The following is a 24,410-nucleotide window of genomic DNA, read 5'->3' as shown; positions in this document are numbered from 1 at the left end:
CCTCTTATGTTCTCAGCATTTCAGATGGTGGTTCACTTTCATTCCACACCGCATGTATTGCATCAACACAACGAGAGGATGCATAATGAGCAAAAGCTTGTTTTAGAAGAGAATTGTGCTTGCAAGTGTTTATAAGCACAGTATAGCCACCCCTGAATTATGGATTAAACCAGTTATATCAACAGATCCAGTTCAACCAATTAAACATAATATAAAACTGTTCAATTCTAATCCTACCAGAAACAAGAATCGCATTGGCACGTTGCTGCATGCAAGAAAAAATCTCCAATTTCATGTCACATAGAATTGTTAACATTTATGAAATAGCAGTTCAAGCAATAATCATTACTTTTCAAAGCAAATGGTTAATTTGATTAATGATATGAATTTTCATTGATATAAGAAAAAACGAACAACCAATTGCAAAATTAAATAACGAGAAACTCCATTTTAAAACCCCATTTTAGCAAATCCACCAAACCTAAAAAGAAAAGAAAAGAAGCATCAACTAAACAGATTCATCATCGAACACAAGGAAAAAAAAAAAAACACACACACAAAATTGGAGAGAAAAACAGATCCAATTCTTTTTACCTTGAAGTAGAAGAAACGGAAGAAGAAGGGTGGTGGTAGAACCTCAAATACGTTGGACAATGTTACACTATTAACCTCTTTCAAAACTTGGAGAGAGAGATTTGTAAAAAATGATTATGGGAGGCCTGCTACAAGAACCGACCCTATATTATGGGGCCTCCTCCAATTTCGGGCTCGCTAGTTTTGAACGATCCATATTATGAGAAATTACATTCTCGTTCCCTCTTTCTTCACATTAATTAGTCCCAAAACCCTTGAACCCTAAACCACAGAAAACATCTCTTCTGAGTTGCATCAATGGAGGAACAACGAACAACGAAGAGCTTCCCCGTGAAACCCAAAGTGAAAACGAAACCTAGAACTCCAAAGCAAACCCCAGAATCAAAGTACTGGTCTTCCTTCAAGACTCAACAAATCCCAAAACTCATCTCAGTCCCTTCCCTCACCTTCTCCCCAACTCAACCTCACTCCTTCGCCGCAGCTCATTCTGCTTCACTCTCCATCTTCAGCTCCCAAACCCTAACCCCAACCTCCACCATCTCCTCCTTCTCCGACTCCGTTTCCTGTGCCTCCTTCCGCTCCGACGCCCGCCTCATCGCCGCCTCCGACCTCTCCGGCCTCGTCCAGGTCTTCGACGTCAAGACCCGCACCGCGCTCCGCCGCCTCCGCTCCCACACCCGCCCCGTCCGGTTCGTCCAGTTCCCGCTCCTCGACAAGCTCCACCTCATCTCAGGCTGCGACGACGCCCTCGTCAAGTATTGGGATGTGGCGGAGGAGACTCCGATTTTGGAATTGCAGGGCCACAAGGATTATGTCAGGTGCGGCGATTCATCCCCTGTTAATGCCGACATGTTCGTTACCGGTTCCTACGACCATGTCGTCAAGCTCTGGGACGTTAGGGTTAGGGATTCGAAACCGGCTATGGAGGTGAACCATGGGAGTCCCGTGGAGGACGTGATTTTCTTGCCGTCGGGAGGGATGGTTGCGACGGCCGGTGGGAGCTCCGTGAAGCTCTGGGATTTGATTGGTGGCGGGAAGCTTCTGTTTTCAATGGAGAGCCACAACAAGACGGTGACTTCTATCTGTGTGGGTCGAATTGGGAAGGATTCTGGGGAGGAATCTAATCAATTTAGGATTTTGAGTGTGGGTTTGGATGGGTACATGAAGGTGTTTGATTATGCCTCAATGAAGGTTACACATTCCATGAGGTTCCCTGCACCTCTTTTGTCTGTTGGTTACTCCCCAGATAGTTCTACAAGGGTGATTGGGACTTCTAATGGGATTATCTATGCTGGGAAGAGGAAGACAAAAAAGGAAAATGAAGATGAAAATGAAAATGGGGTGAGTGAGTCAAGTTTGTTTTGGAGAATTAGGCCTGTGGAGCACACGGAGAGGCAAGTCTTCAGGCCTTCACATTTTAGGTATTTCCAAAGAGGGCAAGGAGAGAAACCTTCTGAGGGAGATTACTTGGTAATGAGGCCTAAAAAGGTGAAGTTGGCTGAGCATGATAAGCTGTTGAACAAGTTTAGGCATGGGGAAGCTTTAGTGTCTGTGTTGGAAAGTAAAAACCCTGGGAATGTGTTGGCTGTGATGGAGGAATTGGTGGCTAGGAAGAAATTGCTGAGGTGTGTTTCGGATTTGGATTTGGAGAAGCTGGACTTACTTTTGGTGTTTTTGCGTAAGTATTGTACCGTGCCCAGATATTCAAGTTTGTTGATGGGATTGACAAAGAAGGTTCTTGAAATGAGGGCTGATGATATTGGAGCTTCTGAAGCCCTCAAGAATCATATCAGAAATCTCAAGCGGTCTGTTGAGGAGGAGATACGGGTTCAACAGTCATTGCAAGAGATACAGGGTATAATTTCTCCTTTGTTGAAGATTGCTGGAAGAAGATGAAATTTTGGCCTTCTCTTCTCATCTATGAGGTAGTTTTTTGTTCACTAAAGAATTGTCTTTATTTTTGTGATTTAATTAAGGCAATTTCTGTTTCTTGAGAATTTTTGTTGGCAAATTTAAAGCGCATATTTCATATATGGTCTCATTTGGCACCTCCTTATAGTTTTGTTTTGTATGATATCCGTCAGAATTTACATATCTTTAAGGCTATGAATGGCAGGGTAGGCTTGGTTTGACTGGTATTTTTACACTTGCATCCATCTTGCACTCTTTGGATATTTTTGCGGAGGACCAAAATTGAATTGAATTTCCCGTGTAGCTATTTTCACCGGACTTGATCACTTGGACGAAATTTTGAACAAACTTCAATTATTATGCTAAACATAATTCAGAATGAGACCTAAATGCATGCCTGGAAAAGCTTCAAGGAGAACAGCATTAGAAGCATGCGGTAAATAGCTAAATAGTAGATTCAGCTGCAGCAAGTAGCTTTAGAACATAAAATCAGAATTTGCATTTTTTTGGGGCATTATAATGCACTTGAAAGAGTGAATATTCGTACGGGGTAACCTGCGCTAATATGAATCGTATCAGCTCATTTTCAATGAAGACATATTTTAGATTTCTATGGGAATGCTTTGATGTAAAAGTTGCCAAAATACGACCTTTCTCTATAATTTAAAAGCCACCAAGGCAGAGTGGGGGCTATGGGCCAATATATAGTTGCCTCTATATGAATCACATCCCTGAAAATAAATGGAAGAGTTTTTGTGTATGATTCTTCCGTGCCATTGTTATGATTTGTGTATTAATTCCGGTTCTCAAATGGGGATATGTTGATGAATAGGACCTTTAAATGTGTAACAATGCACTCATATTTGACAAACTATAGCCGGTGACCATACATTTTATAGCTCAGGCTTGCATGACACATCAAGAAGAAGACAACTTTATTAATCTAGCTGTTAGTATATCAAAAGTTCAGCGTTGATTTTGTTAAGCCAGTATTTGTTACTAGCTTCCCAGTTAAATGAGTGTTTCAATTCGGATTATGTGCACCATATAGGGATATTGGGATTTAATTACTCTCAAAAGAATAACTTTTAATATATATAGGGATGAATAAAATAAAAAAACAAACTTACTAATACACATATTCTTCCCCCCACAAACGTTATGTATAGTAAAAAGTGTAACCAAATTGCTTTTAAAAAACTACTTTTCTTTTTTATTGTCTTTTTCAACTAATTTGTTATTTTTATTAATACTCTTCAAATAATTTTGTTAAGAAGTTTAGATTTCAATTGGCATATTATTATCTATTGCTAAACTCATATTTATTCAAATTCAATTCAACTTCAAAAAATGTATCTCAGTCAATTTAATTTTTATTTTCCAATTTTGATTATTATAAATCAGGACAATTTTCGAATGATATATATGTCATAACAGACGCTATTGATTAATTTGATTAAAAGTAATGAACTAATATTTAATAAAGAATATTTTGAAAAATAAAATTAAAAATGGTTATAGAATAGTTCAAACAAATAACACATAAGGATACATTTTTAATAGAATGAATTTTTCGAGAATATATTATTATTTATAAAATGAGGGCGAGCCTTGAAATATTTTAAAGTTATTTTTATGATCAAAAGGTGATTGGTTTAAATTCAGAAAATAATTTCCTTGCAAAAATATAGAATTCATTGGAATGGCCTTTTTTTTTCAAAAAAAAAAACTATCGGAATATATTTATGATTAAAATCTTTTTAAACCATCATACTTTTGAAGTAAAACATTATATTTTTATAAATAATGATTATTTTATGTAATTAAAATTTTAATTGAAAACTGCACTACAGTCTAGTTATCTCCTTCGAATAAAGAAAACATAAAATGGAAAAACATAAATATTAAAATATACTTTACAACAATACATTGAATGTAAATGACACTTGATAAAATGGAATATTAATTAGTAATAAGCACATCACTCATAATAAAAAGTAACAAGAAGACGTTTACCAAAAATAAAATAAAAAAGTAACAAGAAGACTATTTTTTATTATAAATTAATTAATAATTGAAATTTATAATAAACACTATAATGCAAAGTGATCGAATAAATAATATATATCAATACTATTAAATTTGAACTAGTCGTTGACTTATTCAGCGTAATGAATTAATGAGTCATTGGTGTAACAAGTGCATATGGTTGAATCAAGTTTATAAGCATTATAACTAATAATAAGTAGAGTTGATATAATGCTGAGTGTTAAAAGTATATCAAACTTGTGTCCCTAGTTTGATCTTTATTAGTGGCTAATTTAACTAAAAAATTGGTGCCAGTTTGATAACGGTTGAACCCGATTTGAGAGTTGGGGATTCAATTTTCGGATGAACTGATCCGACCGGCACGTCCACTATAATTTTCATTATATTGATACACGATATATCTATAAAAACTTTATAAATAATTTTGATCTGATTTCTTAATGATTGACCTATAAATAACAATTAGAATATGGCATATTAGTTAAGGGAAAATAGTTTTTCATTTTAAAGAACTAAGTTATGTTATTCTATCCCCTTATAACTATATACTCCGGAGAGTATATAATTATAATATTAAAGTCATTATCACCAATATATTTTCCGAAATACATAATTATCAAGGAATAAGATGATATAATTTATGTTCTTTAAAAGGACAAAACGTTTTCCCATTATTATAATCTGTTGGGCCAGACTTAATGGGCCAAATTTATTATTAATTAATTAATAATTTTAGTACAATAAATTATAACCGTTGATGGACGGAAATCAACGGTTATGATCTAAAAGGATATAAGTTTATATCCTTTAAAAGAATAGATGTTATTCCCTTAATTAATTGTTGGGGAATATAAATATGATGATGCATACGATAATTTTGTCTCATCCATACACAAAAGTGGATGAGACTCACTTTTTTTTTCTTTTATTCTTAGTGAGTTCTATTTACTTTTTTTTATATATTACATGAGATAATTTTGTCTTATAAAATATAAGAAACATATTCCCCATAATTACAAGGGTTTAAGATTTTTAAAATTACTTTAGATAACTTTATCTAATGTTCACCAAAATAAACACAAAAAAATATATGGGGGTCCATGTGGACCCATGTGAAGAGAAGAGAGAGAGAAAAAAAAAATAAGCCCCACATATTTTTGTGTGTGTATTTTGATGAATATTAGATAAAATTATCTAGAGTAATTTTAGAAAGTCTAAACCCTAATTATAATAACTCAACTATTTAAACCAGACCAAGATTTATGCCCCATGTTTGACTGGCACCTGATGCTTTCCATTTGCCCCCATACAAAAATAATATTGTAATAAATCTATTACAGCAAGAGGAGAAGGTCATATCAATAAAAAAACACAGCCTTTTATTCAAGTTGGAAGGTAATTTAACACCACCGAACAAAATTGGCAACTCAAAGATTTCACAACCCCACGTTACCAATTTACAACAATTAAAAGATACAATAAAGAAAGGAAACTAAAACCATGGAACAGGTCTTAATTATTTATGAATTGACAACCGAACACTTAATGCGAATTTCCCCAGCGGAGCCTGTGAGGACCTGAACGGCTCCCATCCTCTTCATTGAATGCGCGAATTTTTTGAAGAAATATTTTTGTTCAACCAATTTTTGGGCAATATGTTTTGACTCATGTTTTGTTAGAAGGGCAGCATCTGATTGGAACAGACCCTTTTTCTGTAGAAGGTTTGGATAATAGTGACTATCGAATTTGGTAGCGTTGCCAGGAACCATCGCTATCGTTGTTGTGTTGTCACTGAGGTTCTTGCATTTAGTCTTCAAAAATGCAGCATAAGTTGGATTCAATGAAGGGTCTTGATCACCTTTTCCCGTGAAATTATAAAGCCTGCTACTGAACGAGTTGCAATGAGCTACTCCAATTTTGTGTGCTCCTACATTTATGGGTTTGATTTTCTCATGTTAAATAAGAATTCAATTCTCATGTTGTAGAGATATAAAACATGTGGTACCCATGTGTTACAAAAAATTATATGTAGGACCCATGTCAGCACGAAAATCGAAAGATGTGTAGTAAAATTTGAAATCTCATGTTAAATGAGAATTATAAAACCCATTATAATATATAGCCAATAATATTTGTACAAGTTAGTTAATATTTATTTCTTGCATCCATATAATATTAATTAGTATATTAGATTTACGACCAATGATATGAAATATGATTGAGCAATACGATTTATATTTAAATGTACCTGATAATACAACCAGATCGTGCACACCGAGATCTTTACTAGCAAAGTTTTGTTTGAGTTGGGTGAAGTTGAAGGTAGGTTGTGGGATATTGGTCAAGGCTTCGCTACTTTTCGATACTATGCCATCTCTTCTACCAGTGAGCACTTCCCACATTGGTTTTTTAAACTGAAAATTTTATCGGTCAATTAAGTACATGCATAAACTAAATAATAACCTCAGATTATGAGTGTGACGTGTCAGCTAAAACAATTAAAATAAATTCTACAGCGTGAACTTTGTTGTATAATCATCAGGCATACATTAATTGCTTAGAAGAATATAAAAAATGGTAAAGCTTACTTGGACAGAAACAGCGTCCCTAGCTGCCAATGCCACAATATCAGCACAAGATACAGTTTTGGGACATTTTGCTTCCACAGCAGCTTTAATGTCATCAATTACATCAAAGCCATGCAATGTTAAATTAGGAATTGCATCCTTCTCTGCAGTATTATTTGCAGTGGAGTTTATCAAAACCGAGCCATCACAACCCTGTAATGTTTGCAACAATGTTAAGCATATTTGTTAATTAAGTAGCTTCAGATCAAGTTGCATGTAGAAATGCCAATAAAAAGTTTATAAAAAGAAAACATAACTCGTAAAAAGAACTTGGAATATGAATGAAAATACCCTGACAAAACAGTCATGAAAATGCATTCTAAGCAAACTGGGGGGCACAGTGGGATCAGCAGAGACATGCTGCTGGATTTTCTTGTTTATAATCTCCTCGGCTTCAGGGCAGGAATGCCGGTAGAAATGCTTCCTGAGGCTGCCTCCTTGACAAACGCCAAGGAAACTCAAAAGTACCACACAAGCTACTAGGAAAAATCTGACCTTCATTTTCAAATTGAAAATCTTAACGTCACTTTCCTAATGCAGCTTAAATGGAATACTTGACTACTAGGACATGTCTCCCTTTTATAGGCAACATATGGCATCATTCTAAGATGAATTCATATTAGTATTTATTATCTTTAATTGCGTGGGAGGGAATAATTTCTAATTAAAGATAACTTCTTCTTCAATCACTGAATACAATATGCATGTATTAGCTAGCTGGTTTCATTCAGATAAGCACTTACCACGGGATAGATAGAGAGAAACATAATTTAGAAATACAGGATATCAACTAAAAGATCATAATCAAATTAAAAAACATAAACCTCTGCCTCCCAATTCTATTGTGGTTGGAATATTCCAGCACTATATTCAAAAAAATAAAATAAAAATATTCCAGCACTCTACAACTATGTTCTTTATTATCATAATCTTCTTAGGTAAAACCCTCTTTTAAAGCTGTTTTTTTATTTAAGCTTTGACTTAGCATGTTACCTCGACTAGTTAAGTCATGTAGTTAACACCTAGACTAGTTATTTTGCATTTCATTATATATATATATATATATATATATATATATATGGGTCACTTTTTCTGCAGTTATTGCAGATAAGTTATCTGTAGTAAGTCCAATATAACGTCGTTTTGGGACAAAAATTATAGTGTTTTTGTGATTGTAATTTATTTTAGGGTTATTATAGTTTTTATAATTATAATTCTTTAATATTTCAATCCCAAAACAACGTCGTTTTGAGAGTAAATGCAGATAACTTATATGCAGTAACTGCAGAAATATTTTTCTATATATATATATATATATATATATATATATAAATTGTACACTATACCATCTTTATTTTGAGTTCAATAAATAAAGTATAAAAAAATTAGAATTGAAGGGGAAAAAATGTTAAGAGATATTAATATAAAACTATCACGAATTAAAACCTTATTATCCTGGTTTTTTAATAAAATTAAAAAAATAAGTTAAAATTGGAACAAGATAAAAAATAAAATACATATGAGCCTTTGCATTATTTTTTGGAATGAATTATATTAATGAGTTTTATTAATCTCCTTCCACATAAGGTAGTTATCTTATGTGGTAGAGAGAAAATGGGTGGGTCCCACCATTACAAGAAAAAAGAAAAAAGAAAAAAGAAAAAGAAGAAAAAAGTGGGGTGCGAAAATCGAAGTGAGAGAAAATGAGATAAGTTACCTCATGTAAAAGGAGAGTAATATTTCCCTAGATTAATTTATGAGACAGTAATTAAAGTTAATATAACAAATATACACACTACAAAAAAACAGATATTTGGAGGCTGTTTAACTGAGGAGGTTAAAATCGTCCCCATTGATCATTGAGAGGCGGTTGAACTATAATCGCCTCTAAATGTAGCAATTAGATGTGGTTTTAATGTAACCGCCTTTGAATAGTAACTATAGGCGGTTATTTTAATCGCCTCTAGTACACATTTGGAGGTGATTACATGTTAACTGTATCAAAATGTACATTAAATGTGGTTACAATAACTGCCTCCAAAGCATATTTAGAGGCGGTTCATGATCTATCAGACAGTGAGATTCAAAAAAGAAGATCTCTTTGTTCAGCCGTTGGATCGTCCTCAAATTTTGTCAATATGTTCTTCTCTTCTAATACTTTAATTTGACCGTTCAGATTTTTAATTTGAATCATCTCGTGTTATATATAAATTTTCAACGATGACTTTTGCATATTGAAAAAAACTATCTCACCTTCACTTTAAAATCTCACATTGGATGGCTCTTGTTCCACCTTCTCTATTCCCTTCTATATGACAGCCATACTAACACACATATAGAAAATTTAATAAGCTATTTATATTCAACAAATAAAAGTTATATTAACTTCTAAAAATAATTTTTAAAAAAAATTATATTAACCAATCACTTTTGAAAATTGTATTAAAAATAACAAATTTAAAATAAAAATTATATTAACTTTTGAATGAGGTGGTTCATGAACCGACGAACCAAATATTTAGAGGTGGTTTGAACCGTCTCAAAATGTAAATATATTTCCCTCTAAAAATCAATTTTCTTGTAGCGACACTTCCTCTTGAATATATGAAGCCGGCTATAAAAGTATGTCTATGATCACTTCGAAGGTTAAGTTGAATCTTTCAAAATATATATATATATATATATATATATATATATATATATATATATATAAATATATATATATATAGTTGTACGTATACATTATTCTGGTTAGTTCTTGTAATAGTCGGTGGTCAGCGACTCAAGTTATTTGCAAAGGAAGGAAGGTTTAAGAAGAGAAAAGATTAATATTGTATAAACCAAAGTCAATGCATATCTGTGTCAAAAACATTTTTATTCGATTCTTTCATGTTTTGTCTTCTAGCTTGTCGTCCTGCTGCATATGGTTGCTTATCATGCCTTTACGATGTTTTATTTTTGGATTAATATTTTTTTATGTTACATGAGAAAATATCCTACACACAATTTAAAGGTGGAGCTCGTTTTTTATATATTTTTTTCTCATCTATTCTCCTTCTTCTCTCCTCTATTTTATGAGTGTAGGAGATTAATGTTTTCTAATATAACATGAGAAAAGATTATCCCTTCCTTTTTAGATACTAATGATACAGGTACACATCCTTTTTCCCACACGATTGAATGGGCATTAAACTAGTGTAAAAATCACATCCTTCCATGCTAGGGGCGCGGGATACGGTAGAAATTCCGATACCAATTGATATGAATTTGAGAGAGTCTCACTCTAAAAACTAGTTTATAAGATGGGAAGAGTTAGAGCTCACATAAACCTCACAACATAACCTTATGTTTCGGGGATTTCAAGTTTCACATCTTATAATTGGATTATAACATATTTTGTAGCATTTTTGTAATACACATACAGCTGTAATTTAATATCTTGTTTATAGTGTTTGCGTGTGTCGGTACCTTGATTAACATTTCTATTGCTAAAAAAATATTAAGAGTATATGTACTTTATCTGCTAAAACAAAACTGAAATGATATCCAATATTTAATGAAACCGATTGGTGAGAAGATCACGTAACTGCTTCTCTAAGCATAAACTTCTCTGCGTGGAATACCGTGTGTTGGAACTTAATAAAAGAACCTTAACCGCACACATAAAAAGATTGGAAAATATGATTAGTGCTCGGTTTGCAAATTTTGGGGTCAAGTTCCACAATCAGTGGCTTATAATGTGCTGCTTTTGATAAAGGGGTTACAAAAAGAAAAGAGTAAATATTTTTTTTGGTCCCTAACAAAAAAATACGATTTTCACTTTAGTCTCTTATAAAAATAAATTAGTCAGTTAGTCCCTAACAAATTCAAAATGAACTCATTTTAGTCCTTTTGAGGGACTAATATTGGTCTTTTTTGAATTTGTGAGGGACCACAATTTTAACTAAATGGGTCCACCTTGAATTTATTAAGGACTAACTGACTAATTTATTTTTGTAAAGAACTAAAGTAGAGACTGTATTTTTTTGTTAGAGATCAAAAAAATGTATTTACTAAAAGAAAACGAAAAAAAGAAGAGTGTGCAAGTAAGTGGTTGGGATTAGACCACTCTTATTAAAACCGAATTGAATCGGCCAGTCACCGGTTCAAATTGGTTGTTCAGTCAAACAGTTGAATAGCCAATAAATTACCGGTTCTGGTATATTAAAATTTTGTTTAAAATATTTAAAGATGCGCATTCCGCATGCAATTGCTGGAATAAGAATGAAAAATAAATTAAAAATAGATTTGGTAATATTTATTCGATTTTGTTAATTAAGTGCATATTTGATATTTTTTAAGTAATTGGAATAAGTAATAAAATATTATTTGTATTCTTTATCTTCTTATATATAAAAAATACACTTTTAAAAAATCAATATTTAAGAAAAAGAATTAAATGAATTTAGTGTAGCTAAGTTGAATATAGTACCAATGTTATTAAAATCAGCCCGTTCATTGACCCGGTCGAGTTACTGAGTCATTGGGTCATTGGTTCAACCAGTGGGTCATTGGTTCAATCGCATTACCCGGTAATTATGTGTAATCATATAATTTATATTAAAAAATTATAAACATACTCAATTATATAAAAAATGATACAAATTTCAAATATTTTAATATAAAAAATAAAAAATCACATATTATTATCCAATAAAGGATAAAACAAAAATATGATGATCGTGATATGAGACTTCAGGTTCAGTAAACGACATCTCTAACTATAAATAAAATTAAAATTTTCTGCATAGTGCATAATTGAGATAATATTAGTGTTGTAGGTATATAACTTATGTAAATCAATAAGCAAAAAATATTCAAATATGTCCATTATTATTATTTTTTTTGAAAAAAAAATTGTGGAATTTTTTTTTTTGGATCGGATCGCACCGATTCTGATGCATGGCCAGTCCGCTGCTTCAACCGAATCGATTATATAATAAGTTTACCGATTCCCGAATCCACCTGTCGAATCGACCCGATTTTATCAACATTGGAATATACTACTCCAAATTCCAACTATTAAGCCTACTAATATGAACTGTTTGTGCGATTGATTAGAGTCAGTTTCCCTTTAAAATATAGTATGTCGATGTAACAATAATCTAGTAGGACATAAGTATAGATCTAAATTCAATATGAAAGTCACTGTAGATGCATATTCCAGCTCAATAATAGCAAAAAATTTGGTGTGCAAAAATTGTCCCTCCGATAATAAATGAGGAGTATTTACGGAAAAGGATTATCCACTTTTTGCGATGGAAAAGTATTCCATTGCAAATTGCGATGGGTTTTGCGATGGCTTTCGAGTGTGCATTAAAATTTTGCGTTTTTCAACATTGAAAATTTAAAAATTACTCCATTTTTTGCGATAGAATTATTTTCCATCGCAGACTGTGACAGGTTTTGCGATGGCTTTCAGGTATGCACTAAAATTTTGTATTTTTTAACATTAAAAATTTAAAAATGCCTCTATTTTTTGCAATGGAATCCATTTCCATCGTAAACTGCGATGGCTTTTGCGATGGCTTTCGGGTATGCATTAAAATTTTGCATTTTTCAACATTAAAAATGACTATTTTTTGCGGCGAAATCCATTTCCATTGTAAATTGCGATGGGTTTTGCGATGGCTTTTGGGTATGCATTAAAATTTCGCGTTTTTCAACATTAAATTTTTAAAAATGACTCCATTTTTCAACATTGGGGATGAAATATATCATCAATTTTTACTATTCGTCCCTAATTCCGTCCTTTATTGGGACGAATAATATTGCATTCCTATCAGTAAAAGAATTAAAGACTGATTGCAGAAATTGAAAATATTATGTCCCTAAATCTATAATGAACCTCACAAGTAAATCTTTATTATAGATATTTAATTTGAGGATTTAGATGTCAAACATGTGTTTTGAATGTGATTTTGTATAGTCTGGCACTTTTCGCAAAATTATCATAAATAGTGTTTTCTGCCGAGTATTTTCTACCACTGTTTAAGCAACCGGTAGAGTCCAGAAATAAATAAATTATGTGATGAGTACATGAAAGTCCAATGTATGCGAAACAAGTCATGTCTACACCAAAAGTAATAAGTTTAGAAGTTTTACGGATTTGCATGCGAACAGTGCACAATTAGTGATTCACAATGTATTTTAAAAAAAGGTGCAGAAACCCAATTGTGAATTGCTAAAATTGTTCCTTATGGAATAAAAATAAATGTAAATGAGCTCAGAAAAATAAAATTAGATTAGATTTGATGAATAGTAGTCGTTCCCGGTGTGGTAACGACTACTATTCCTAGGTTGAGAACGCCATAAAGTTACTTTTGGAATAAATGAGTATGGACAAAGCATGGACAATAGATCAGTAAAAACATAAAACACCATCAGCCATCTTCTTTCTCATTTCATGGAAGCCATGGGAGGAAGAGAGAACAACTTGAGAAAATCATAACTTGAGCTGCAATTGACGAAATCGAGTCATTGTTCCTTGTGTTGTAGGAATTGTTGATCACCTTTACATTTGCCATAGGTTGTTTTTGTGTAAAAGTTAGTGATTGTGCTCGTTTGAGCTAAAGAAGAGTATTTGAGTTGTGTTAATTTTGTTGAGGTATGGAATTGTTAATTGTGTTGTTCACCTTTTCGCATTTTATTCAATTTTAGGATCATGATGTTTGATCCATTATACTATATATGGTCTGTACATATTTTGTACATATTTTCTCTTTTGACGCATGTACATTTTCATGCTATAGATACATATTGTGTGGGGCCTACATCTGTTTAAAAAAAATATTGTACGAAAATCGAAGGGTCTCTAATAGGAGAAAATAATTTTTCTACAACATGAGAGAATATTTTTCCAGCATTGCAAACAATCTTTTATCATAATGGTAGCTAACAAGATTTGAATACATTACACATTGGAGAAATTGAATGACATCAACGATGATACCATTGAATTTCTTGTGATATTTGTTTTATTAGTATTGTTATATTTATTACATACTTTTGTATAAATTTAAATCAAGCTTTTCAATCAGTGACACACCCGATTGGACTTCTAAGCCACTCATCCAATACCCCAATCAGTATATGATGGTTCTGGTCTTCAATACATTGGTTCAACCAGAATAGAATATATAATTGAGTAAATGTTCCTTCGAAGACACAACGCATTGAAATCGAATGATGGGTCGGGGCAATTAGAATGATGAAAAGTTAATTGATAAAGCTAAATTTAAATCTAATTTTTATTCAAATATAATATATTTGAATTTATATAATTAGTTGATGTTACATGTTTTTTTATTTTTCTCAATTAATAATAATTTGTATTTCATATAAAAATATAAAAACTTTAGATTACTTTCCTTAGAAGAATTTTGAAATGCTTTATTTTAAAAAATAAATCTACAAAAATATTTTAAGTAATAGATTAAAAAGGATGAAAGAGTAATTTTAATGAAATTATTATAATTAAAATGAATTTAAACTAGATTAAAAAGGATGAAAGAGTAATTTTAATGAAATTATTATAATTAAAATGAATTTAAACTAATAAAAATTAGTAAAGTACCTTTTGCATCGCAAAACAAAAATCACGGGACCCATTTTAATTTCTTAGAAGAAAAAAATCGACTTATCTTTCCTTTGAAATTCAAAATAGATTCAATTAGTCAAATCACGGTCCCTCTGAAATTCAAAGAAGACCCACCCACATTAGTCTCCCAAATAAAATAAAATAAAATATAAATAAACCCTACATTATTATGCATCATACACATAAATGTTATGCATAAATTTTTTATTTAATCAATTTAATAGAGTAAAGCTCCTTTCTGGTCCTTAAAAAAAACGCAGTTCCCAATTTAGTCCTTTACAAAAGAAGTTAGTCCCCAGGTCCCTAAAAAATTTAAAGTGGATCCATTTAATTTAAATCGTGGTCCCTCTCAAATTCAAAAATGATCCGCATTAGTCCCTCAAAAGGACTAAAATAAGTTCACTTTGAATTTCATAGAAATCAGGAGACTAATTTTTTTTGTAAGAGACTAAAGTGAGGATCGTATTTTTTGTTATGGACCAAATAAAAAACTTTACTCAATTTAATATATCAGCTCTAATATTTTGCACTGTAAATTTATTAACTTTAGAAAGAACACTATAATCTGTAGAAGAAGAAAAAACCACTACCAGTATTTTTTTCATATGCAGATTATATTCAACTAATATATTGATATTTATCTATTAAATATGTTAATAGGAGATATAATGAGTTTTGTCCATTAAGTGAAAAAGAAATAACGCAAAACTCCATGAATTTAAGATAATAAAAAGTGATTTAATATTTCAAATGATGATGTACTCCATTAAGTGATTTTTTTATTTTTTAAAATAAATTATAATTTACCCTGAATTCGAAAATGTTTTTAATATTACAGATGTACTGAACTGGTATATTTATTTACTAAATTCGATACATTGCTGGTACGAAATGGAGAAAGTTTAAAACAATATAAAGAAAAATATAAAAAAACAAAAGCTAAAGTGAAAAAAAATTTAAATTAGCGACTTTAATAAACGGAAATACCAAATTTGGTACATCGTTGTACCAAAAGTTTACTCCCACAATTCGTATACATCAGTTGTGTACATAGGATATTCTTTCTTCCTGCACTAAAATTAAAATTAATAATTTTAAATTCATACATAGTTTCTTCTTCACTTCACACACCATTGTTTCTTCGTCTTCATGCATAGTTTTCAATTCCATACCGTAAAGTTGCTTTCTTTTCCTTTCAGTTCACAACCCAAATGGGCATCTCTTTGAACAATGGGTCAGTGACTCCAAAAAATTAATAATTAAAAAATGGAACAAGTCGTTCATATTAATGGTGCATCTGTAATTATTTGACTGATAATACTCAAACATTTAAAACTTATTATTATATAGTATATAAAATAATAAATTAATACAAATTTAGAAAATTTTAAATAAAATTTTAAACCAACATAAAAACTAATAAAAGAAACTAAATAATAAATCATTAAAATTTGACATTAAACTTTATTTATTAAAAAAATATTTTTAATTAAATTATAAAATGTAAAAAAATCACTTTGAAATTAATTGTCTATTATTTTAGACTTTGTCCATGGCAACCTATCTACTGATTCTAATCATCTAATTTTTAAGTTGAATAAACGACACATTACTTTTTTATATTAAACGAAATGATCCTATTTGACATTTCATTTTCGCAATTTTTTTTTTAATTTCTATATACTTGCACATATTTTTATTTTTGAATTTCTTCTACTCAGTAACACAAACCAACGAAAATAAAATATAAAATAAAAATTGAATGCGACATATTTACCCTGCACGCTTCTCTCTAGATGGTCCTATAAAAAATAGACCTGATGTTAATACGCAATAAATTTGAAAATGATAGGAGCAAACTTAAAATTTATAGTACCCAAGTTTTTACTTTTTATTTCCATATCATTATCATATTTAGAGTCAGTTTGTTTCCCCATCTAAAAAAGTAATTTTTATCTTTTCCTTATTTTAGAAGTTCTTTTTATAAAAGTTAAAGCTATTTATATTTTTATAAAAATATTTAGTTTTTAAAAAAAAATATTTGACTTTTGACTTTTACTTTTTTTAGAAGTTAAAATTTTTAACTTTCAAAAAGAGTAGATTTTTAATTTTTTTTGTGACTTTTATTTTTTTTAAAAGCATAAATCAAAATGAACTAAAACTAAGATGTACTTTTTTTCAAAAAAAAAAAAATAACTTTTGTAAAAAAAAAAAAAATCCATCCAAACGGCCCTCAGAGCGCTGTATATAATACAACTTTTGGTTTACCCGCTTCTGTTACCTCCGTGTTTTTCACTTTCCCTTTTCCCACAACTTAATACCTTTTCACAAAACCCTTTGGGTCGATTTTGTCCACTGGCGCTTGTATCTCGCTAAAACCCTAACCTTTAGGGTGAAGGTAATTTTTTTATTGGTGAAGCCTGTGTTTATTTTTCTCTTTTTAATTTTGATTTGAACTGTGACTGTGCCTGTTTCTTAAAAACCCTTGTAGTTTTAGTACTGGAAAGTGTGATTATTTGTTTTGATTTTGATGAATATTTAGTCAGATGTGAAATCCTTTTAAGTTGGGAATGACATGAATTTATTTATGCTTTTTTGTCAATAAAAGAAACAGGAGTCTGTTATATTATTTGTGCTTTTTTGTCAATAAAAGGAACAGGAGTCTGTTTGGATAGTTCTCGAGGATTTTAAGAATGTTACTTCTCTTTGTATTGTATGGTTAACTAGGTTCCAATGGCTTAGCGAAGTATAGTTGCTTTCTTTTTAAAAACGAGTTACTGTTTATTTGAGTTTAGTATTGATAATAAGACACTACTGTGTAATGATGATTACCTTGGTATTTTATGATGTATAAACTAAATTATGTAGACTTATGAAGCTTGCCTCCATAATGATGTGTCATTCTTTAGTAGTCTAAACTTACCCCATTCTTATTTTCAATTTAATCATTTAAAATTGCTTGATCTCTGTGTAGTAAATAAGCCTATTTGAGATGTTATTTAAGCTAATTTTGCTGTTTAGTACTGGGTGTTAATGCAAAGGTAGAAAACTTGGATTTAAGCAGACACTTGTAAGTCACGTGGATTGATTTGTATACTTCAGCATTTTCTACAGACTACGCATTAGAGAGAATTTTTTGCGAAAGTATGATCAAAAGTCAAAAGCATGATAATAATTATTTGTTCACTAAGGTCAAACCATGCAAAATCACATCTTTAGTCCTTTCAACTACTTGGAGTGGATGGTATATATCTTAAATTTCATGCTTTCATGGTATCTCACTTCTTCAACAACTTTTCCGTGCCATTTGCTGAATATCAGTTTTAGCTTCAGATGCTCCTCTGGAATTGGAAATCTGAGTCAATATTCAGTTCTCTTTTTTTCTTATTAGGTCAAATGTTCATTTTGATTTGTTCTCATGGCAAACCTTGGAGTGTATTCTAGCATGATGGCACTGAAACTTCGACTCTGAAGTCTGAAACAAAATAATATCTTTCTGATTTCCTTCTAACTTGCCTAATTTACTCTGTCTCTCTTCCCCTCTCGGGTTAGCTAGTTATAAGTTAAAAAAATACAAGAAGGAATGAAGGATCAAGGAATAAGAAAATCTAGAAAAGGACTTACCTAAACTTCTATGTTTTTAATATTATTGCGCTGGTCAGCGTATTAATTGTGCCAATGGATCCTTTGATTGCTGGTACTATGGAAACATTTTAGGTTTCTCATAGATATCTTAACGTGGATCTTGATCTAGTGATTTGCTTGGTGATTGTTAACTTGAGGTCGGGGTTATGTAAGAGATAGTGTTCTTCTGGCTGCAAGGTTCTGATTTGGGATGTTCTGTGGAGTTTGATTATCTGTTTGTGCCTAATACAAGTACAACTGGAAAAAGGCACAGTTGCTAACTTGCTATTAGTATCACAACTGGAATCCATTTTATTGACTTCTTTATGGAAATGAAATCTTGTTTAGGGCAATGAAGTTAAGTTGCCAATTACCCAGTTTTAAGTGAGCAAAAAATATCTAAAATTCACTCAATTTATGTCTGGGTGGTTCCATTATTGTCTTTATTTCTTACGATATTCCTTCTATATGAATCTTTTGTCAAGAAATCAAACACGCACACTTTCATTGTGATATGCAAGGGCAATGGTATAACACAAAGTTTGCAATGCTGTAGTCAAGTGTTTGGTATAAACTGATCCCGAAGTCTATTATTGTCACAAAATCCCAGTAAGCTATCTGCTTTCTACTGATGCTTTCCGGGTCCCTATGACCCGAGCTGATGAAGTGTAGTTCTTCTGTATTTTTTGTAGGCTGCTTGTCCCATTCATTCACCAAAAAAATGTTGCATTCAGTTCTTTTTCTTTTTTTGGGTAGCATGCATCCGATTCTTTTACAATCAATGTTGTGCCTGCACTACTGGATGGCGAACATGTCTGATTTTTCATGAAAAGGGGAGTTATCTAAATGTTTGTTGTTTTCTTTTACATAATGCATGGTACTTATTTTGCAATTTCCAAGCACAGGACCATAACTGATTTTACATAATATTTTATAATAATATAATAGGTGATTTTTTTAAATATCAAAATATATATATAACTTAAAAAAAATAAAAAAAATTTGTTTATTTTATTTTTATTTAAATAAAAAAAGACACACTACGATACATAAGTACTATGAATGCTAATGGTTGGTTCTTTTTGCGCAGTTGGATATCTTTTTATTGACATTCTCTCGTGTATGATTCACACCGGCGTTTCTTTCATATCTTCATCTATCGTTTGAGGTAACAAATTACATATGTTTTGATGTAATTGCATGTTTTTATATATGTTATCCCATGTTCTGTAATATGTCCCTATCTTCTTGTGTACTTTCCCATTCTTTGGATGTTCCCTCTAAATGCATGTGCATGTCCCCATCTTCTGGTGTACTATCCTAATTCTCTGGTTGCTTGTTGCAATTGTCCCATGATAAATGCATGTGTTTGTTTTCCACTTACTTCATTAAGTGGCAATTGCTTGATGTTTGTTGGAAGTGTATTGGCTACTTATTTTTTGTGGCATAATATTTTCATGAATTGAATGCATAATTCTCTTTAAATTTAACAAAATCAGGAGTATGGAAAGCGGCAATGATAGGAGTTGGATGTACAATCGTATCAATGATAGAAGGCAATTAACTCGAGCCTTCCTTGAGGGTTTGGAAACGTTCATCCAGTTTGCTTGGGAGAGAAGAGTACCACAAAGTAAGGATATCAGTTGTCCATGTGTGAAGTGTAAGTGTATGAAATTTCAAAGTACGGACCACGTCAGGGTGCATCTGTGTCGCAAGGGCTTCATGGAGGGTTATGAATGTTGGCATCACCATGGGGAGATTCGACAGACGCCATCGTAATGAAGTGATTACTTCGTTAATTGGCTGATCTAGTTGACTCCCATCTCCTCTGAAGCTGATAGACTAGGAAAGCAATGACGTTGTTGAAGATTGATAAGTTTAGATGCATTGCCTTGCTTATTTTCTTCTTCGAAAACCCGCAATATTGGGAGAAATGGATTGAGGATGAGGTGTGAAGGATTAGGTCACGTGATATGCTAATGGAAGTGGATGAAATTTTAACGGATGTAGTTAATTGTTGAAAGTACAAGTAGGTAAATTAGTTTAATTGAAAATACAAGAGGGTATTTTAAAACGCTACTAAAGTATAAGAGGGTAAATTGTAATTTAGCCTTAAAATTTTAATTGAAAACTGCACTACAGCCTAGTTATCCCCTTCGAGTAAAGAAAACAGAAAATGGAAAAAGACTAATATTAAAATATACTTTACAACAATACATTGAATGTAAACGAGACTTGGTAAAATGGAATATTAATAAGTAATAACCACATCACTCATCATCAAAAGTAACAAGAAACTCTTTTTAATTATATATTAATTAATAATAGAAATTCATTAAAAAACACTATAATGCAGAGTGATTGAATAAATAATATATATCAATATTATTAAATACGAACTGGTCTTTAACTTATTCAGGGTAATGGATTAATGAGTCACCGATGTAACAAGTACATATGGTTGAACCGATTGAATTGAGTTTATAAGCATTATAACTAATAAGTAGAGTTGATATAGTGGCAAGTGTTGAAAGTACATCAAATAATGTGTCCCTAGTTTGATCTTTATTAGTGGCTGTTTTAACTAAAAAAATTGGTGCCGAATTGATAACGGTTGTATTCGATTTGAGAGTTGGGGATTCAAATTTCGGATGAACTGGTTGGACCGGTGTGTTCATTATAATTTTCACTATATTGATATATAATATATGAGAATAAAGTATCTAATGTTATTTTAAAAAAATTTATTTAATGTTCATCAAAACGACATTGTTTTGCAGTTTAAAGATTAAAAAATTAGAATGATAGAGATTATTATAATCTTGAAATAAATTAAAATCACAATTACATTATAATTTTTACCCCTAAATGACGTCGTTTCAGTGAATATGAGACAGTTTTTTTAAAGTAACATTAGAAAAAATAACTCATAATATAGTTATAAAACTTTATAAATAATTTTAATCTGATTTCTTAATTATTGGAAAAAAATTAATGATTGACCTATAAATAACAATTAAATATGTCATATTAACTAATTAATTGTAATAACGTAACGATTTAAACCAGACCAAGATTTATGCCACATGTTTGCCGGCACATGATGCTTTCCAAATTCCACTCGTGCGCCCATACATCATAATATTATACAGCAAGAGGAGAAGGTCGTATCAATAAAAACACAGCCTTTATTCGAGTTTGAAGATAATTTAACACCACCGAACAAAATTTGCAACTCAAAGATTTCACAACCCCACATTACCAATTTACAACAATTAAAAGATACAATAGAAAAAAGGAAACTGAAACCATAGAACAGGTCTTAATTATTTATGAGTTGACAACCGAACACTTAATTCGAATTTCCCCAGCGGAGCCTGTGAGGACCTGAATGGCTCCCATCCTCTTCATTGACTGCGCGAACTCTGTGAAGAACTTGTTTTGTTTAACCAATTCTTTAGCAATATCTGTTGACTCATCTTTTGTTAGAAGGGCAGCATCTGATTGGAACAGACCCTTTTTCTGTAGAAGGTTTGGATAATAGTCACTATCGAAATTGGTAGAGCTGCCAGGATCCATTTCTACCGTTGTTGTTGTGTCACTCAGGCTCTGGCATTTAGTCTTCAAAAATGCAGCATAAGTGGTATTTAATGAAGGGTCTTGATCACCCTTTCCCGTGAAATTATAAAGCCTGTTACTGAACGAGCTGCAATGACCTATTCCAATTGTGTGTGCTCCTACATTTGTAATATATATTCAAGTTATTAATATATTATTGTATTACTTACTACGAATATGATCTGTAATTCCTTGCATCCATATATATAATGTTATTATTCAGGATTTACATCAATGTTAAGACGAGTAATACGATTTATATTTAAATGTACCTGATAATACAACCAGATCGTGCACATTGAGATCTTTACTAGCAAAGCTTTGTTTGAGTTGGGTGAAGTTGAAGGTAGGTCGTGGGATGTTGGCCAAGGCTTCGCTACTGTTTGATACTGTGCCATCTCTTCTACCAGTCAGCACTTCCCACATTGTTTTATTGAACTGAAAATTTAATCGATCAGGTACATGCATAAACTAATTAATTAACAACATTAGATTATATATGTGATATGTCTGTTAACTTTGTTGTATAATCAGCAGGCATTAATTGTTTAGAAGAATATAAATGGTAAGCTTACTTGGACAGAAACAGCGTCCCTAGCTGCCAATGCCACAATGTCAGCACAGGATACAGTTTGGGGACATGTTGCTTCCACCGCAGCTTTAATATCATCAATGACATCAAAGCCAGACAATGTTAAATTAGGAATTGCATCCTTCTCTGCAGTATTATTTGCAGTGGAGTTCAACAGAACCGAGCCATCACAACCCTGTAATATTTGCAACCATGTTACGCATATATATTGTTAAGTAGCTCCAGAACAAGTTGCTCATTTTTGCATGTGGAAATGGCAATAAAAAATTTATAAAAAGAAAACATAACTAGTAAAAAGATATTGGAATATGAATGAAAATACGTACCCTGACAAAACAGTCATGAAAATGCATTCTAAGCAACTTGGCGGGCAAATTGGGATTGGCAGAGACATGCTGCTGGGTTTTGTTGTTTATGATGTCCTCGGCTTGAGGGCAGGAATGCCGGTAGAACTCCTTTCTGAGGCTGCCTCCTTGACAAACACCAAGGAAACACAAATGTACCACACAAGCTACTAGGAAAAACGTGATCTTCATTTTCAAAATGAAAGTCTTGCGTCACTTTCCTATTGCAGTCTTAAATGGAATGCTTGACTACGAGGACATCTCTCCCTTTTATAGGCAACATATGGCATCTTTCTAAGGTGAATTCAGATTAGTATTAAGTATCCTTTATGGCGTGGGAGAGATTAATTTCTAATTAACTTTTGCCTTTTGAATAGGTTCGGCAATAAATATTGTTAATTAATCCAAGTGTGAGTGAGTGAAGTCTTATATTGGTTAAAAACGGAATGAGTAAGCATCATATAAGTGGAAGTATCCATACACCTAGGGGTGAAAGTGGTGAGGAATCCGTGTGAGTGGGTGAAGTCTCACATTAGTTAAGAATTGAATAAGTGAGCATCATATAAGTGGAAAGATTCATACATAACTTAATGCTTTAAGGTTTTGGATTTGATTGTAGTATCTAAGCCAACTTAATGTCATTGCTCACTTCGCCAGTGAATAGCGGTCTCCCTCCACCATGAGCCCCTCGTTGAAGATCATAATCAAATTAAAAAACAATATCCTCTACTTTCCAATTCTATTGTGGTTGGAATATGCCAGCACTCTACAACTGTGTTGTATATTATCATAATCTTCTAAGGCCAACCCTCTTTTAAAGCTGTTTTTTTTATTTAAGCTTTGACTGAGCATATATATCACCTCGACTAGTTAAGTCATGTAGTTAACCCGTTGAATTTGCATGTCCCTTAATTAAATTTAGAACGAATCAGAGTGGAGTGCACATGCAGAATCCTTTCTTAAAATCTTTAGGTTAGCACACAAGTTTATGTCTTTAAATTAGATTGAGCTCATCTCTGACATTGCTATTACCTTACATTCATGGGAAATAATACTCTCATGCCACATGAGATTACATTATTTTCCTACACAAATTCGTTTTCCGTGCCAATTAATTTTTCTTTTCTTTTTTAATATAAAATATGGGACCCACATTTAACTTCTCTCTACTTTTTTTCTCTCCTACAATCCTATAACATAAGAAAACTTAAACCCTACATTCATTGCTATTACATTACATTGAAACCTATGTATAATTTCCAAAAAACAAATACATTGGGAACTAATCAATTTCCATTTCATGATGAATTATATAACCAGTTTATATTAGAATATGTTCATGGGGTTAGGACGTTTATTTGGAAGACGGTTATTCAAAAAGATAGAGCAAATACATAGGCTTCGTGTTGATT

General features: G+C 31.9%; 3 protein-coding genes and 1 long non-coding RNA gene across 5 annotated transcripts; 2 read left to right on the top strand and 2 right to left on the bottom strand.

Annotated features, from left to right (window-relative positions):
• Positions 1-695: 695 nt before the first annotated feature.
• Positions 696-2,826, top strand: LOC133314576 (protein SLOW WALKER 1-like). Its single transcript, XM_061516068.1, has 2 exons — positions 696-2,519; positions 2,711-2,826. The coding sequence occupies exon 1, from the start codon at positions 892-894 to the stop codon at positions 2,488-2,490; it is 1,599 nt and encodes a 532-aa protein (XP_061372052.1). The 5' UTR covers positions 696-891; the 3' UTR covers positions 2,491-2,519; positions 2,711-2,826.
• Positions 2,827-6,074: 3,248 nt separating this feature from the next.
• Positions 6,075-7,682, bottom strand: LOC133314516 (peroxidase 3-like). The gene is made up of 4 exons (XM_061516001.1): positions 7,473-7,682; positions 7,143-7,334; positions 6,803-6,968; positions 6,075-6,481 (listed from the first exon to the last, which is right to left on the bottom strand). The coding sequence occupies exons 1-4, from the start codon at positions 7,680-7,682 to the stop codon at positions 6,075-6,077; spliced, it is 975 nt and encodes a 324-aa protein (XP_061371985.1).
• A 9,428-nt stretch (positions 7,683-17,110) lies between these two features.
• On the top strand, positions 17,111-20,709 carry LOC133314628 (uncharacterized). Its single transcript, XR_009751979.1, has 3 exons — positions 17,111-17,218; positions 19,535-19,612; positions 19,944-20,709. It is a non-coding gene; the product is annotated as an uncharacterized LOC133314628 (long non-coding RNA).
• Positions 20,710-21,709: 1,000 nt separating this feature from the next.
• Positions 21,710-23,190, bottom strand: LOC133314497 (peroxidase 3-like). 2 transcript variants are annotated; one of them, XM_061515989.1, is made up of 4 exons: positions 22,981-23,190; positions 22,638-22,829; positions 22,335-22,500; positions 21,710-22,181 (listed from the first exon to the last, which is right to left on the bottom strand). In XM_061515989.1, exons 1-4 carry the CDS (start codon positions 23,188-23,190, stop codon positions 21,775-21,777), a joined length of 975 nt encoding a protein of 324 aa, XP_061371973.1. In that variant the 3' UTR covers positions 21,710-21,774. The 2 variants fall into 2 exon arrangements, with proteins under 2 accessions (XP_061371973.1, XP_061371978.1); XM_061515994.1 differs by having other exon boundaries at positions 22,644-22,829.
• Positions 23,191-24,410: the final 1,220 nt, after the last annotated feature.

This window comes from Gastrolobium bilobum, unplaced genomic scaffold (assembly GCF_033153095.1).
Source record: "Gastrolobium bilobum isolate Gb01-03AN ecotype WA unplaced genomic scaffold, APGP_CSIRO_Gbil_v1 utg11741, whole genome shotgun sequence".
NCBI classification, from domain to species: Eukaryota; Viridiplantae; Streptophyta; class Magnoliopsida; order Fabales; family Fabaceae; genus Gastrolobium; species Gastrolobium bilobum.
The sequence above is the reverse complement of the archived record's forward strand: the minus strand, read 5'-3'. Positions and strand labels throughout refer to the sequence as shown.

What these genes read in the sequence shown, in the direction of transcription:
- LOC133314576 (XM_061516068.1), top strand. Translation starts at nt 892, where the DNA reads ATGGAGGAACAACGAACAACGAAGAGCTTCCCCGTGAAACCCAAAGTG.
- LOC133314516 (XM_061516001.1), bottom strand. Translation starts at nt 7,682, where the DNA reads ATGAAGGTCAGATTTTTCCTAGTAGCTTGTGTGGTACTTTTGAGTTTC. An exon ending in TTCATGACTGTTTTGTCAGG is followed by an intron (nt 7,335 to 7,472) that starts GTATTTTCATTC and finishes CAAACATTACAG; the next exon opens with GGTTGTGATGGCTCGGTTTT. An exon ending in CGATCTGGTTGTATTATCAG is followed by an intron (nt 6,482 to 6,802) that starts GTACATTTAAAT and finishes CCATAAATGTAG; the next exon opens with GAGCACACAAAATTGGAGTA.
- LOC133314497 (XM_061515989.1), bottom strand. Translation starts at nt 23,190, where the DNA reads ATGAAGATCACGTTTTTCCTAGTAGCTTGTGTGGTACATTTGTGTTTC. An exon ending in TTCATGACTGTTTTGTCAGG is followed by an intron (nt 22,830 to 22,980) that starts GTACGTATTTTC and finishes CAAATATTACAG; the next exon opens with GGTTGTGATGGCTCGGTTCT. An exon ending in CGATCTGGTTGTATTATCAG is followed by an intron (nt 22,182 to 22,334) that starts GTACATTTAAAT and finishes TTACAAATGTAG; the next exon opens with GAGCACACACAATTGGAATA.